Source organism: Hyperolius riggenbachi, chromosome 8, assembly GCF_040937935.1.
Source record: "Hyperolius riggenbachi isolate aHypRig1 chromosome 8, aHypRig1.pri, whole genome shotgun sequence".
NCBI lineage: Eukaryota > Metazoa > Chordata > Amphibia > Anura > Hyperoliidae > Hyperolius > Hyperolius riggenbachi.
The window spans coordinates 277,725,328-277,740,857 of record NC_090653.1 but is presented as its reverse complement, the minus strand read 5'-3'; the positions used below and the strand labels follow the sequence as shown (position 1 = coordinate 277,740,857).

The following is a 15,530-nucleotide window of genomic DNA, read 5'->3' as shown; positions in this document are numbered from 1 at the left end:
ACAGAGTGGTCATCAGATCACAGATGAGATGCTAATATTCTTGCTCGCTTTCAAATGTAATGCAAATTGTATGCAGCTTAAAACTGTGCCAATCAAATACACTTCGTGCTGTTTTTGATTGGCCCAGGTCCAAGCTGCATACCACTGGTGAGCCAGGCACAGTTCCATTTTTTTTATATTAAAAAATATATATATTTTTTAGATTGTAGTATACCGTTTTCCACCATGATATAATCACACAAAAGAAAAGTTAAGCTTACAGTTTTGTACATGGTAGGGGGAAATGCCAGGGCATCCAAAACCAGGCTGCATCTGAATGGCTTAACAGCAAGAAGGTGTGCCGCTTAAAGGCATAAATACACCCAATTATATCTGAAACAGGTGCTGAAATTTACATTATTGGATGATGTTAGCTTCCAAAACAGTTTGCATGCAAATCATTTCATACTGGACCCTTCCAGCACAGTGAGGTCATCCTACTGGAAGGGACCCTAACTTCTATTTTACACAACCAGAAAATGACATGCAAACACCCGTTTGACCTAGGAGCAACTAGCCATTGAAGTAGAGGAAGTTTCAGCGTGGGCCCCGCAATCCCCTCCAGGTATTTCACACAGATAGGGCCGGTTCTCTCATGAAGCAAGGTGAAACATTTGCATCAGGCACAAAGATTACAGGGGCAACACGTTTGTACTGTGGTTACACTAACAGCATGTAATCAGAGTAGGAGGAGAAGTGAGAGGAGAAGTGAGGTGAAGAGGTCATTACTGGGGAAAAGCAGCTTGTTGTGCTGTGTGAGGAGTCTGACAGTGAGTGGGGGAGGCAGGAGAGTAGCAGTGTTTCATGTGACTTGCACAGCAGAAGGGATGAGGTGCACTGCTGTCCTGACTGAGGAGGAATGGAGTAGCTGAGGGTGAGCAGTTTGTCTGTCACAGACTCGCAGCCAGCAAGTGTGCTATTGTGTTGAGCTGCAGCATGTCATGTGAGAACATTAAATGAAGCAGAGTAAATTGTCAGGTGCTGTGCGATCATTCCAAATGGGGGGGCGTATCCTCTCAAGTTTGCTTTAGGCAGCAAAAAAGTCTAGAACTGGCCCTGCACACAGATGCAGCCTGGTTTTGGATGCACTGTCATCTCTCCATACTGTGTACAAAATCAAGTCCTTTTTGTGCTGAGCGACGAGCGCAGTAGGGCTTGGTGAACTAGAGCCATAAATCCTAATCTGTCACACAGCAATGGTAACATGCGGGGCAGTCCGTGTAAGCTGAGGAGAGCTGTGTTAGCATAACGCTGAAACACAGCCGTGAGATTATAGAACGGTCATGTCGGGTGAAGAATCGGCAGATGGCGGTTTCTGCTCATGTGGACGTGGCTTCTGGTGGAAGTGGGCACCGGCAGAGGCGGGATGATTTTAGAGTACTTTAGGCACTCACATTACATCTGCTTTAAAGAGAATCTGTACTCTGAAATTCTTACAATAAAAAGCATACCATTCTATTCATTATGTGCTCCTGGTCCCCTCTGTGCTGTTTCTGCCATTCTCTGCTGCAAACCTGGCTTGTAATTGCCAGTTTTAGGCAGTGTTTACAAACAAACTAACCAGCTTCTAATAGGCTCAGCTAAGCAGAGTGTGTTAGTCACACAGAGCCTGCAGGGGGTGTGTACAGCTTCTAGCTAATCACAAGCAGCCCTGCACATTCCAGTCTGACTGCCTCAGCCTGACTGTGCCGACTATAGAGAGAAGATTAGATCATATAACAGAGATAACACAGCTACTGTGCAATTAGGAAAAGCTGCAGTAAGCCAGACCACATTAGAAAAGGCATAGGAACTTATAGCATAGAAGAAATAAAGATAAACAATTTGTTACAGAGTCTCTTTAATGCCTAGAGCCGTTTTTTTTCCCTCTTTTAGTGCTGTGATCACTGTGATTGGCTCACAATGATCACATGGTCGGGAAGAGCCAAGAAAATTGGCTCCTGATTGGCACACAGAGCTCATCTCCCATTAGATAGCTGAGTACAGCAACCGCGGGAGCAACCAGAGCGTGTGGCAGGATTAAGAGGCTCCAAGCAGGGCAAAGATTCCAATTACTTCCATCCAGAGGTGATTAAAGTGAATCTTCAGACTATGAATCTACTCAGCAGCACTGAAAAGGCTCAGTGTTTCTTTAACAGTTTCACAGCATCAGACCTTTGCTTTTCTTACCCAAGCCTCATTTTTAGCTGCACAGAAGCTAAGCTCCGCCCCCTCAATGAAATCTGCCCAGGCATTTTTCCCCTGATGCTGTGCAAAGCATGATGGGATTTCTGATGTTGTGGTTCTTGTTCTGCTGTTTTGGCGCACATTTTTTTTTTACATTTTGAATTTGAGATTTGAAGTCCAGCACGCAGCCGGGAGGGGTGATCAGGACACAAAACAGTTGGAACTGTGGCTCATGCTCCCTGTCACCTCCTTTCAACCAAAAAGATGGCTGCCATCATGAAATCACAAACATTTGCCTGTTTTTTTAAAACAGGGTATGTAAGAGATGATATTACCTATCTATTTTAATTAACATAACTAGCATAACTTAAAGACTGTTGTCTATTTTAGACTGAAGTTCCTCTTTAAGGAGATTTATTTTTAATGTAAATTACTTTCAAGTATTGCAAAATTAAATTTTGCATACAGAAATCAGTAAAAAAAACGAGCATGAAACTTCTACCAAGAAATCACAAACTCAGATTAGTGTATGTGGTAAATCGCATGTAGAAGAACCGCAAGGACACCTGTGACCAGCTCTTTAAATTCTGCACCATTAGAAGGTTTCATTCAATTGACTGATGCTTCTTCTTCAAAGAAGGGGCCAAAAATGATTTTCATCAAAACACTTTAATAATGAGTCTATTTTCTAAGCCTGCCTGGCCCTGCTGAAGGACGTGTGTTTCTGCCGGGGTATCTGGAAAACTTCAGCTATTTTCAGCCACCAAATACCAGGGATGAGGAAAGCTAGATAACTGAGAGGGTACCCATGAAGTATGTATGGGCTCTGCTGCCACCTAGTGTTTGATTATATGCAGTGCATGACTTCCTCCCTTTATTGGTCTTTTCTTTGGCAAAAGTAGTTACAATATGTACAGAACTACTGGCCTTTATATTTTCCTAATGATTGAAGAAGAAAGAAATATACTGAAGAAGTCAAGATGTCGTCAGAAAGAAACAGTATACAGATGAAAAAAAGAGCACAGATTTGTTTTTGTTTTTTTTGTAAATAACCTTTTTACTACTGTCTTCTAAATAAGGGTGTGTGTGTGTGTGTGGGGGGGGGGGGTGAATAAGAATATAAGGTAAAAAATGAGACTTCAGTGTCTCTTTAACCATCACAGCATCTCAAGCATGAGGTGGGGGTGAGTCCATTGTCCTTTTTTCCTACCAAACCTAACACAGCACCAGTTAGTTACCAAGCTGTCTCTCATGTTTCAGTGTCCAGGGCGGGTCAGCCAATGGCGCCACACCCACCATCTAGAAACGGCAGCGCCAACAAGAAAAAGCCTGGCATTATGGATGGGGACAACAAGTTTGCACCGCCGAGGTATGGCATAGCTTATACATCTAATGGTAGTTTTGGTCTTATTATTAATATATACTGTACCCACTCCGCACAGGTGAAGTTGAAGTCGGAGTGTATTTGTGGTAAGGTTAGAGTTAGGCATTGGGTAAGGGGTGAGCTTGAGGTCAGAAGATACAACTTGAGGATGCACACTTGCAGACAATATTGAGTTTATGTATTTTAAGGTGGCATATAGATGATCAATTTCCTGGGAGGTTGGATGATTTTGATCAAACCTGGCATGCAGGTCCGACTGACAAACTTTTAATTGATTTTGGACAGTTTATCTGTCCTAATAAGATCAGGTGGACCAAGAAAGGTGTGAGGAGGATAGTCTACCTCCAGAGCCAGTGCAGCCATTAAGGCAAAGGGGACAATTGCCCCAGAGTAGGGATGATCGGAAGAGGCGATTTACGATATCGCAGTAATTCCGCCTACCGCTATAATGAAATACCGCTACATTCCGCATTCCGGCGATACAATTTCCACAATGAAAGGTTAAAGGGAACCTAATAGATGTTTCCTTTTCAACAAATACCAGTTCCCTGGCAGCCCTGCTGATAACTTTGGCTTTAGTGGTGGCTGAATCACAATACTGAAACAAGCATACAGCTAATCCAGTCTGACTTCAGTCAGACCACCTGATATGCATGCTTGTTGAGGGGCTGTGGCAAAAAGTATTAGAGACAGAGGATCAGCAGGAGAGTCAGCCAACTGGTATTATTTTAAAAGGAATAATCCACATCCTTCTCAGTTTAGGTTCCCTTTAAAAGGATTTCTGTAGATTTCCGAAAGTATTACTCACAGGCTCATTTGAAACAACGTTTTTGAAACATCGTAGGCCATGGGACCTAGAGGTTGTTCCACGGCGGTCATCACAATTTTTTTTGTAGCAGCAGGAGTTGTCGTAGGCCATGAGACCTAGAGGTGGTTCCACGGCAGTCATTACAATTTTTGTTTGGAGCAGCAGGAGTTGTCATAGGCCATGGGACCTAGAGGTGGTTTCACAGCAGTCATTATAATTTTTATTTTGGAGCAGCAAGAGAAGTTGTAGGCCAAAAGCATAGGGTTAGGATAGAATATAACGTCTGACAGCTGCAAAAGCTGCATTTTTATGATCTTAAAAAGCAAAAATATGTGATGATAGTGATAGGCAGCAGAGTTTGAGAGGGAGACCATTTAAAGCTTGATAAAACAGCAACATTTTAATTTAGTCTGTCTAATCTTAAGCATGAATCAGTGAGAGGGGCCTTGTAATTATCACTGATCCATGACTCGTTAATTTTTATGAACGTTAGTATGTTTACATTGTCTGTGGACAGACGGGTCCGTTGGTCGGTGACCACCCCACCTGCATCACTAAATACTCGCTCAGAAAGAACACTGGCGGCGGGGCATGCAAGAACCTCCAGTGCATACTGAGCGAGTTCAGGCCAGTTATCCAATTGTTTGTCCCAATATTGCATGGGGTCGTCATTAGTCTCCATATTGTCTGGAGCACTGGCCGACCCCAAGTAATCATTCACAATACGGGCCAGCAGCTGGCGGTAACTACTTTGCCCGCCGGTGGTGCTGCTGCTGAGTATCTGGCATTGGCTGATAAAATTCCTTCAACATACTCAGCAGGTTCTCAGATTGGCTAATGGTGCTGCTGCTGGGAGTGGGACCACCAGACATTTGCTGAGTATGATGAGGTTTGGTAGCTTGGGCCCGGGATACAGGTTCAGGAAACGCATCTTCTACCCAACGAAGAAGGGCATCCGGGATGTGGCTCCTCCTGGTGTCTGCTTGGGAGGGGGGTATGAATTGCCGCATTTTCCCCTTGCACCGGGGATCTAACATGGTGGCCACCCACATGTCGAGCCTTGATTTTAAAGTTTTAATCCGGGGGTCCTTACGGAGGCACTAGAGCATATGGGCAGTTATAGGGAAGAGATGTCTGCCATTAATCACCTCTTCCTGGCTGTCAGAACTGTCGTCATGCTCCAGCTCCACATCAGAATCTTTTTCCCACCCCCGGACAATGGGCTCTTCCGCTTCCACAAGCTCTGCCTCCTCATCTAGGACGTGAGCATGCTCACACACTCCCCCACTTGACTGACCACTGTTCAGTAAGGCTTCCTCCCCCTGTCCGAGCAGTTTGTCAAGAGCCTTTTCCAGCATAAAGACAAGAGAAAGCACTTCTGATATGCTGCAGTGCTCCTCACTGACCACTTTTGTTGCCTGCTCAAACGGCTCCAAGACTTTACAGACCTGTCCAATCAGCTGCCACTGGTCCCCAGTAATGTAGTCCAGTGGCCCTGTTCTGGAGGAAGATATCTGAGACAGGTATAGCCTGACTGCCATTCGCTGCTCCCACAACCTCACCAGCATGTGTAGGGTGGAGTTCCACTGCGTCGGACAATCAGAAATAAGCCTGTGCTGTGGCAGGCTATGGCGGCGCTGCAGCAGTTTCAAGGCTGCAGTGGCGGTTGCGGGCTGACACCTTTCGTGCTGAGGCCACAGCATCCTTCAACCTATCAAAAGTGCATAAGAACTGCTGGACTACAAGGTTGAAGACGTACCTTCAGAAATAGTGGACAGCATGTTGGCACCATTGACACTATTACACTTGTCTCCAGTTTTCGGGGGGGGGGGGGGGGGGCAGCCACTGCCGAATCTGATCCTGTAAGGCTGCATGAATTACAGATCCGGGTTTCCTGTTCTCGTCCATGGATTTAAGTTTCAGCACTGCTTGGCATCGATGGTGCTGCAGGCCAGTGTAGGAGTGGGACCACTTGCTGGGAGGCTCAGCAACGGCAGACTGGCCTTGGACAGAACAGGTAGCAGAGGGAAGTAGAACAGACCTCCCCTTTAACCCACGTGGCGGCATCACCAGCTGAGATGCCCCAGATCTTGCACCCTCCTCACCACCATGGAGGGTGACCCAATGGGCGGTAAAAGTTAGATACTTTCCCTGCCCATGCCTGCTGCTCTAGCCATCCATAGTGAAGTGCACCTTGCCACCGACAGCGAGCCATAGACCGGCCGACACACTCTACAATGTGCTGGTGAAGGGCAAGGATAGCATTCCTGGCAAAATAATGGCAGCTGGGGATCCGCCATTGTGGAGCAACACTGTTCATCAGTCTGCGGAAGGGGGCACAGTCCACAAACTGGTAGGGCAGCAGCTGTTGGCCCAATAGCCTTGCCAGGAGCGCATTATTTTTGACAACAAACGGATCAGTTGCAGGGAGCATCCGCTTCCTCTGCAACATTTCTGGTACAGAGGCCTGATGCTGGAACACTGGTGATTCAGAGGAAACCAACAAGGGTGATGATGAGGTGCTTGCCGAGGTCTGGAGCCCTCTTCCAGCCTGGCATGCAGAGGGATTTGAAGTAGAATGGGACTGAGCAGGTTGGATAGGAACAAGACGACTAGAAAAATAAGAAGAGGGGCCTGTTGCTGCTGCTTTTCCTCCACCCATCTTATTGTAATTCTTTACATATTCAAACTCCCGTCTGTGGTGGTTGCGCAGATGGCTTATCAGCCCTGAAGTGCCGAACCCGCTGCCCGATTTGCCTCTGCTCACCGATTTACGGCACACAGAACAGACTGCCCTGGATTCATCCTCTTCCAGTACAGTAAAATAATTCCATGATGGGGACGTGCGTGCACGTGGAACAGTGGTGCGGCCTGTTCTAGCACGTCGATGCTCAGCTTTGGACTGGTGGGTACTGACAGACGGGAAAGTACTTGCAGGCTGCTGGCCAACCGTCTGCTCTGTTTCTCCATGCTGCTCACGCCTGCTAGTGCCTAACCCACCAGATGGCAACCACGTTGGATCAGCCACCTCATCATCCAAAACATCATTCAGTTCAACCAAAGCTCTGGAACCCATAAGTGACTCTTCTGGACCCTCCACCTGGCCACGAAACACCTCTGTAGTTGACTGGTGGTGCTGTTGATTGGTGGTGACACAAGCTCCCAGTTGTGATGGATTACTGGATGAAGAAAACACAGGGGCCATTTCTGTCACCACAGAACCCACCACTTCTTGGGAGCTTGGTCCCCTGGTCTCCTCCAGTGCCTCGTCACAATCCTTCTGCACATCTCTCTCATCGACATAGGTGTGCTTTAATTCTGGAGGAGAGTACTGGGAGGAAGCAACCTCGTCAAGATTGTTATAAATCACCTTTTTCTCCGGCACCAGCAAACTCATCAGCGAGAGTTGCACACACGACTCATCACAGCAAGCAGGAGATAGACTTTCTCAGTCGTCTTCAAAGTTTGATGGAGTTTATTAAGTACACAGATATCCAGATACAGTTCATCATATCTTAGCCAAGCAGATACTTATTTAGTCATTCAGTTGCGTTGCAGCTTCTTGATTACCTTCCTAGTGACTGTAATCAGGTGATCTCCTGTCTATCCTACGTTACATCTAGACTAACTATGTACAGCATACATTATATCAGATTACATAAAGAAGGAAATAATTAGGTTCCAGTCAGTAGAAGCCAGTAGATGGAGAGCATGAAAGTAGGAATCAGAGTGCCCTCCGTCGGCCCCTCCGAACCTTTAATACCGACTAGGAAAGAGTTAAATGTGACCTCATCTTAGCCATCCCCGAGACCCGACTATTGGCTTAGACCCCTCGTGGTGTCATAATACCCACCTACTCGATTAATATTTAATGATGCCTTTTGCTTACATACAGGAATGTGGTATTTTGTAAATATGGCCTATGTTGATTGTTCTCGTAGTCCATTTGTCTGGGGCAGTGTAGGCCTGTGGCCTTCCTTCAGGAACATGTTCTCAGTATCTGCTTGTTATTCATCTGCTTCAAGCAGACACTCGCTTTTGCAGTGCTTTTTGGAGTATTTAAACTGTAACAATGTCAATATGCTCTTCACCATGGAATGGTCAATGGAAAGCATTAGCTTCCTTGATTTGGAACTGGCCGCCACGGAAGAGGGCATAGTGACCAAAAGTTACCGCAAACCTACTGCTTCTAATACCATTTTGCACTGCAAGAGCTATCACCCACAACATGTGACAGAATCCCTTCCCTACGGCCAGTTCCTGCGTTTACGCAGGAACAACACTGAACTCCAGGACTTTCTTCACCAAGCAGAGGATCTAAAACAGAGGCTCCTCATTCGAGGCTATGACGAACACAATCTCGATTTGGCCATCAAAAGAGCCCTTAATAAAGATAGATCTGATCTTATTAAAAGGAGACATCGGGACAAAACTACCAAGAGATCAGGAGTCTTTTCTTTTGACTTCTCTCCCATGGCTAGTCAAATCATGTGGTCCTTTAGTAGAAACTGGTCTCTCCTGTTGGAGGACCAAGTTTTGAAAAATTCTTTACCTCCTCAACCTTTGATCGCTTTCAAAAGAGCACCAACTATCGGTGATCTGTTGGTACATAGTACATGATCCTTAACAATTTCGGTGATATCATCCTGCCACATTTATTTCCTGCCCCCACGACTACCTCCTGTTGCCCATCCATTCCCATGATGGCTTAAATACTCTCTTATATTTTTAACTAATCTTTATATATATATTTTTTATAATAAATAATAAATTTGATTCTTTCCCATGTATGAGATATGCCATTTTGGGTTTCGATTCGCTGCTTCTCCGTTTTGGGTGCCGTCCAACGACCCCCATCTCTTGTTCTCCCTAGTGTACCCACACTCTTCCTTTCCTCCTACTCTTTCTTTTTTCTCACTTTCACACTTTGGGTTCACTCATCTTCTTCTCACCCCGTCCCTTTCCCCTTTTTGTCTTCTGTCCCTACTCATTCTTAAGCTGGCTTTATTTAATGTATTTAAGCTAATGTAGCCAAGTATGTGAGAATACCTCCATACTTAGTCCTGTTGTTTACCACCATATTTTTGTTTTGAGCGTCTTTTGAGATGTTGCTCATCTCCAGTTTTCCCATTGCCCATACTAGGCATGGCAGAACTGAAGTCGCCCTGACAGTTTTTATGCACGACTGAGCACTCATTTGTAGCTCCGTGCGCATCAGGACCTAGTGCGCATGACCGATAATTGACACGCATTTGCGTCCTCTTTTACGCCTGTGCATGATCTGTCATGCGTATCTATTATGTCTTGCCAGCCAGTTTGATTGCATTGGACGCGTCTGGTCGGCGCGTGCTTGCGTCATTAATGACGCGTACACGCGGCCTTCCACGCGTAAACCCATGCGTTCCATCAACGCCTATGAGTGATTGGGCCAAGCTCTTTTACACTCCCGGAAAGGGCGGGACCTTAAGCGGCGAACCGGAAGTGTTTCTTCTGTCCATTTTATAACATTTCACCGCCTTCCCAATATTGTTGCACATTCACCTTAGAAAAAGCTTGGCGTAAGCCACGCGAAACGGTCGTTAGGCCGTGCACCCTTTGGCACCCACCGCCGCTGTTCTCCACCTCCACCCAGACGTCACCAAAGATGCTATTGGTATGACTTTTGAATTGCCATATGACTTTTTGTATGATTGTCAGATCCTGCTAATGCCTTGATCCTGCATCTTCGTGTCACTTTTTGCACAATAAATACTATAGTGCCAGACTGTCTTCCCATGCCTCACAGTTCATGAAGAATACTTTTTCTTTTTTAGTCTTGAGCACATAGTTGTTTGGGTTTATCCTACTTTGTCTGTTATCAGCTTCTACCCCGATTGCCTGCCAGCTCTCCCACACATCAAGCAGACACTGAGATGCTTCTGACTGCATCTTTGAAAACTCTTTAAAGGTATACTCTACTCTGCGAACAAGCCTTTTACCTAAACCTCAGGCAAAATAACTGAGGCCTACTTAAATTATAACAAAGATAAGCAGCTGCGGTCGGGTTCTGGTCATGAGGAACCTGTCCACTACTGGTGCTGCTGCAACTAGCTTCACGTTCCTCAGACTGGGTAGAGGGTTCCTGATCGAAATAATCAACAACTATTTTCGCCTGATGCTCTGTCAAAATTTTCCTGAGTGCGAACATAGGGAAGACATCTCTGATCAGGGGGGAACGCTTCCTGCTGCTGCTGCCACCCTCAACCTGATCACGTACTTGACGTGATCCACCAACACCACCATCACTCCATTTTCTTTTAGAAGTGGCAGGAAATTGTTGCTGCTCTCGCTCCCTCGCTCCATTGTTCTGGGGCCAAAAAAGTTTATTGGGGAAGGGTACAGAACCAAAGTAAAATAAATACACCTAACTTGAACTAAAAAATAGATAAGAAAATAAGGGGTTGAAATAAAGATAATAAATCAAAAACAAAAAGGAAATAAATGAACTTAGAAATCTAATCAATCACCTAACTCTCTCACTCTGTCAAACACGAAGCCTGCGGCCTGGATGGCTCTCTCTAACCCTCTCCACACAGCAACTACTAGTACACCACTACAATCTATCACTCAAACTAACAATCTACTGTCACTCTCTCACAAATACATCTAGCTACTACTGCTACTAATAGCTCACACTCAGTCTAATTCTCTCTCACAGTCTTTAAAAAGACTTTTGTTTTATATACAGTCTTTAAAAAAACTATTGTTTTATGTTGAAACAACTAATATGGGTCTGTCTCTCCTCTCTCCAAAACACCAGACTGAAATCCACAAGCTTCGTGACTGTCACACCTCTCTTATATACAAAATGGGTGGGATAGCTGATGATAGGTAGCTAGGAGCTGGTTGCTAACGTAGGATTGGTTGGTTTTTGTTAAGACTCTAATTGGTGCAGAAATTCTGATTTTAATGCAGAAATCAGCATGTTTTAAGCTTCTGTGATGGGTCTATCCCTTCCGATCCCTCTGATTGGCTTTAAAATTTTGCCTAACAGTAAGTGCAGCTTTTACACACTTCTGGTTGGCTTTTAATTTCCGATGGCTCTAAATTCTGAGGAAATTCACATAGAAATTCCGCTATTTACCGATTACCGCTATAGATGCTCCGTTCCGGCTCACCGGAACGGAACTGCCAATTTCCGTCCGGAATTGCGGAAATCTCAATTCCGCGGAATCCGACGGGCAACCCTACCCTAGAGCCCCCGACAGTTGCCGAGTGCCTGCGCCACTGGAACTCTAGGTGGCCTCCCCCCACCTTCTCCTGGGGCCCCTGCAATATGGATGGCTGGCTGCATGGCATTGCAGCGCTGTGTAGGGGATGCAGAGGCCACACGCATCCGCACTATAGCCCCCACAATTCCTTGCATTGCCTACTGCTCGTACCAGGTGACCACTCGTTGGCTAGGAGCAGTCACCTGGTACGAGCAGTAGGCGCGTGTGGCCACTGCATCCCCTATGCAGTGCTGCAATGCCGCAAGTGGATCACAAATGTCGTAATTGCGGTGGAGGTCTGGTGGGCCAGATTGGGGGTCCCGAGGGGGCTGACTTTGGTGGGAAGGCGGGTGGGCAGTTTACCTTTGCAGCTTAAACCGGCCCTTACTACCACTTAGCTCTGTGCCGCATGAAGTGGTATAAAACTGGACTTGATCAGCACTTCCTAATTGATTTCCAGTCACAGAAAAAAATATCCCTAACTGGATTGTTTCTCAACCCACATAGAGCTAATAGAGATGGTCAGTAAGATGTTAATAACGTCTGTCTGTCATGCAGATTTCCTGAGAATTGTATGGAGCTTGAATTTTCAAGTGTATTTGATTGGCCCACTTCCAAACTGTATACAACTAGCATTATGTTTGCATATAAAATTTGAGGAGGTGCCCCAATGTATTATTCAATGGATAAAATTGGATAATGAAACAATCTCACCTCAGGCTGGAGGCTTAAAGATAATCATTTTATTGGACACAGGAAAAGACAACGCATTTTGCATGATATTCCCGCTTCCTCAGGTCATAGGTCAGATGAGGACAGAGAGGAGCTTTGTTATAAGTGCTCCAAGCATGTCTCATGCTTAAAACAGTCTCCTCCTGGATCAGGCACTTTGAGCATGTTCATACACATGATCTGTGGTCCAAGTGTCCATTCCAGGGAATGTGAGGATATGTCCAAATCATTTGTATAGTTAAAGTAATACAGAGATGAGGACAAGACAACCATATTCTGGCTATTTTTGGCCTGTGTTTGGTCAGGTTAATGAAGCAACATGGATCCCAAACCCTAGCCTCTCTGACATTCTTTGTTCCTTTACAGCCTTCGGAAATTGGTGAAGCCCTCACGGTTTGACAAGAAATACCAGGTGTTCGGGGAGCAGAAAGAGGAATCAGAGTATGTTACAGAATACGATCATTTAGATAGCTTATGTGTGAGTCTACAGCTATCATACCTAGAGAGGAACTCTGCACCTCATCTTTGTGTGTTTTTTTTCTATAGCCATTTTAAGGGAATCCTGACGTCTATTCTGTGGGAGAGCAACTACAACCTTCTATACATGGCAGAGGTAACCGTTATATCTTGGTTCTTCCCCCACAAATGAAAAATCCCCTACCTCCAATTGTATAAAATTTCATGAGAATGGACCTTTCAAATTGGTACTTTATAACTGTAGGTTCTTTCTTCCTCATTCCTTCCTAGAACAGTAACTCTTAGGGCTCTTTCACACCAGAGGCTAGTTTTGGCGTTTTACAGCCAAGACCATAGTTGGCGTTTTCCAAGGTAAAATAAAACTCCATAGACTTTCATTTTACCTTTCACACCTAAAGCAGCTTTTTTGGGCGTTGCGTTTTGAAGCTCCCCGGAGCTTTTTCAGGGCTGTTTACAGCCGAAGTTGGCTGTTGGCGTTTCAATGATAGTCAATGGAAAACGCCAACTTCAGCGTTTTCAAAGCGTTTTCAAAGCGTTTTACAGCTGACTTGTTCACTTATTTTTATAGAAAAAAAAAGAGGACGTTTTCATATGAGCTGTAGAACGCTTTGAAAACGCTATGTATTGGCGTTAAAGAGACACTGAAGCGAGAATAAATCTCGCTTCTTGTCTCATAGTCAGCAGGGGCATGTGTGCCCTTGCTAAAACGCCACTATCCCACGGCTAAACGAGGGTCCCTGACCCCCCAACCCCCCCCCCCCCCTGCAAAATCTACGACCATCTTGGTCGTAGATTTTGCTGCTCTTGAGGCAGGGCTAACGGCTGCAGCCCTGCCTCTCAGCGCCGTCTATCAGCGGCGCATCGCCGCCTCTCCCCCGCCCCTCTCAGCGAAGGAAGACTGAGAGGGGCGGGGGAGAGGCGGAGATACGCGCTGACAGACGCGCGTGAGGCAGGGCTGCGGCGGTTAGCCCTGCCTCAATCCGGAAGAGGGGATGCGCTGCTCGGAGGGGATTTCGGGGGGTAAGGGACCCCCGTTTAGCCGCGGGATAGCGGTGTTTTAGCAGCGGCACACATGCCCCTGCTGACTATGAGGTCTGAAGCGAGATTTATTCTCGCTTCAGACTCTCTTTAAGCAAAAGGCTGAGTTTCAGCCTTTTCTACCGCAGCCTCTAGTGTGAAAGAGCCCTTAGAGGTAAGATAAGGTTAATACAATTGGTATCATGAGAGAGAAACAACTGGGGTGGAGTGGGGGGGGGGTTCTGAAAACTTTTGTTGGGTCTTAGTGTTCTATCATCCAAATGCTGATGTAAACTTTAGCCTGTATTACTTACCAAAATCTACGGACTTCCATCTTTTGCAACAATTTGGAAAACTCCTAATTATTTTTTGTTCAAGAAAGAACCTTTCATCAGTGACCTAAGTTCCAGTACTTGGCAAAATTCCACAGGGCTCCTTGGGCTGAGTTGGACTGGGATGCAGTATTAGCAGGTAGATTCTGGCAAAATAGAAGAATGATGCTCCTTCTAGACCATATACAGCCATTCAGAACAGTACAAGGGGGACGGTTGTCATGGACTAGTCAGGTGAAGGACCTTTCCTAGCAGTCTAAGCTTAAAGTGAGAGCTATGCGGTGGATCAGCCAAGTGATTGTACTGGGGGTAACATCAGATTAGGCTGGGCTAGCAGAAGCACAGGATGTTGAAAAGCTGGCAGGCTCAGGACTGGATGGGGCCTCGTTGACAGAACTAGCGTAGAGTTGGCTGCATATAGTTGCTGGAACAAGAATCAGGACTTTCAGAATATTGATGGAACCAGCTGCCCAAAGCTGATAGAAGCAGGATCAGGTCTGGAAGGGGCCGTAAGATGCTTGACACTTGTCAATTTTCCTAGCAGATTGAATCACTGTCATCAAAGGGGAGGATAGGGGCCAAGAATGAAGGCTGTTGAATAGTGCTATGGAAGGGGGGGAGGAGTTGTCTCTGCACCAAAGGCTGCACAATGCCGCTATGTAAAGGGGGAGGAAAGTACAGAGGTTACATGTACAGCTATCTGTTTGGGGGGGGGGGGGGGGAGGAATGTATAGAGACTACCTAATAATTTGTCTGGATGGGGGGGGGGCACAAAGTTATTACATCTATCTGAAGGGGACAGAAAGGCTGCCTAATAATGTGCTAGTAATGTTGTCTGGTAGGGGTGGGGAGCGCAAAATGTACCAAACACTACATCTGAAGTCACACAATCATCACAGCATCTAAAGTTTTGCTGGGAGGCCTAATGATTTCTAGTTACGTTCCTGGGCTAAAGGCGGAATGGGAGTAGCTGCAGATTTTGGGCGATTGTCTTCAGTAATGGCCAAAGATCGGAAACTATCTGTGACATTGTGGTTTCCTTTTAAGCCTGGTACACAGTTTTCAATTTTGATTGCCTAATCACTGACCAACATTACCTCTGCCATGTAGTATGAGAGTTCATTTACACAATCCGTTCACTGCATTCAAAATCTGTTGACCCCAAATCTACATGGAGGTGGTAATATTGGCCAATCATTTAAACCTGGCACACACTTTCAATTTTGATTGACCAATCAATGACAAATGTTATCACCTCCTTGTACTATGAGAGATTACCTACACAATCTACTCATGTGGTAAAATTGGTAAATGATTATCCACTA

General features: G+C 45.7%; 1 protein-coding gene across 3 annotated transcripts in view; it reads left to right on the top strand.

Moving 5' to 3' along the window:
* CCDC180 (coiled-coil domain containing 180) overlaps positions 1-15,530 on the top strand; it is a 159,136-nt gene that overhangs the window by 117,969 nt on the left and 25,637 nt on the right. For all 3 annotated transcript variants that reach the window (XM_068248980.1, XM_068248978.1, XM_068248979.1), the window contains 3 exons: positions 3,466-3,574; positions 12,746-12,820; positions 12,926-12,992. In XM_068248980.1, the coding sequence (XP_068105081.1) occupies positions 3,466-3,574; positions 12,746-12,820; positions 12,926-12,992 (251 nt within the window). The remainder of the gene's footprint in view (positions 1-3,465; positions 3,575-12,745; positions 12,821-12,925; positions 12,993-15,530) is intronic.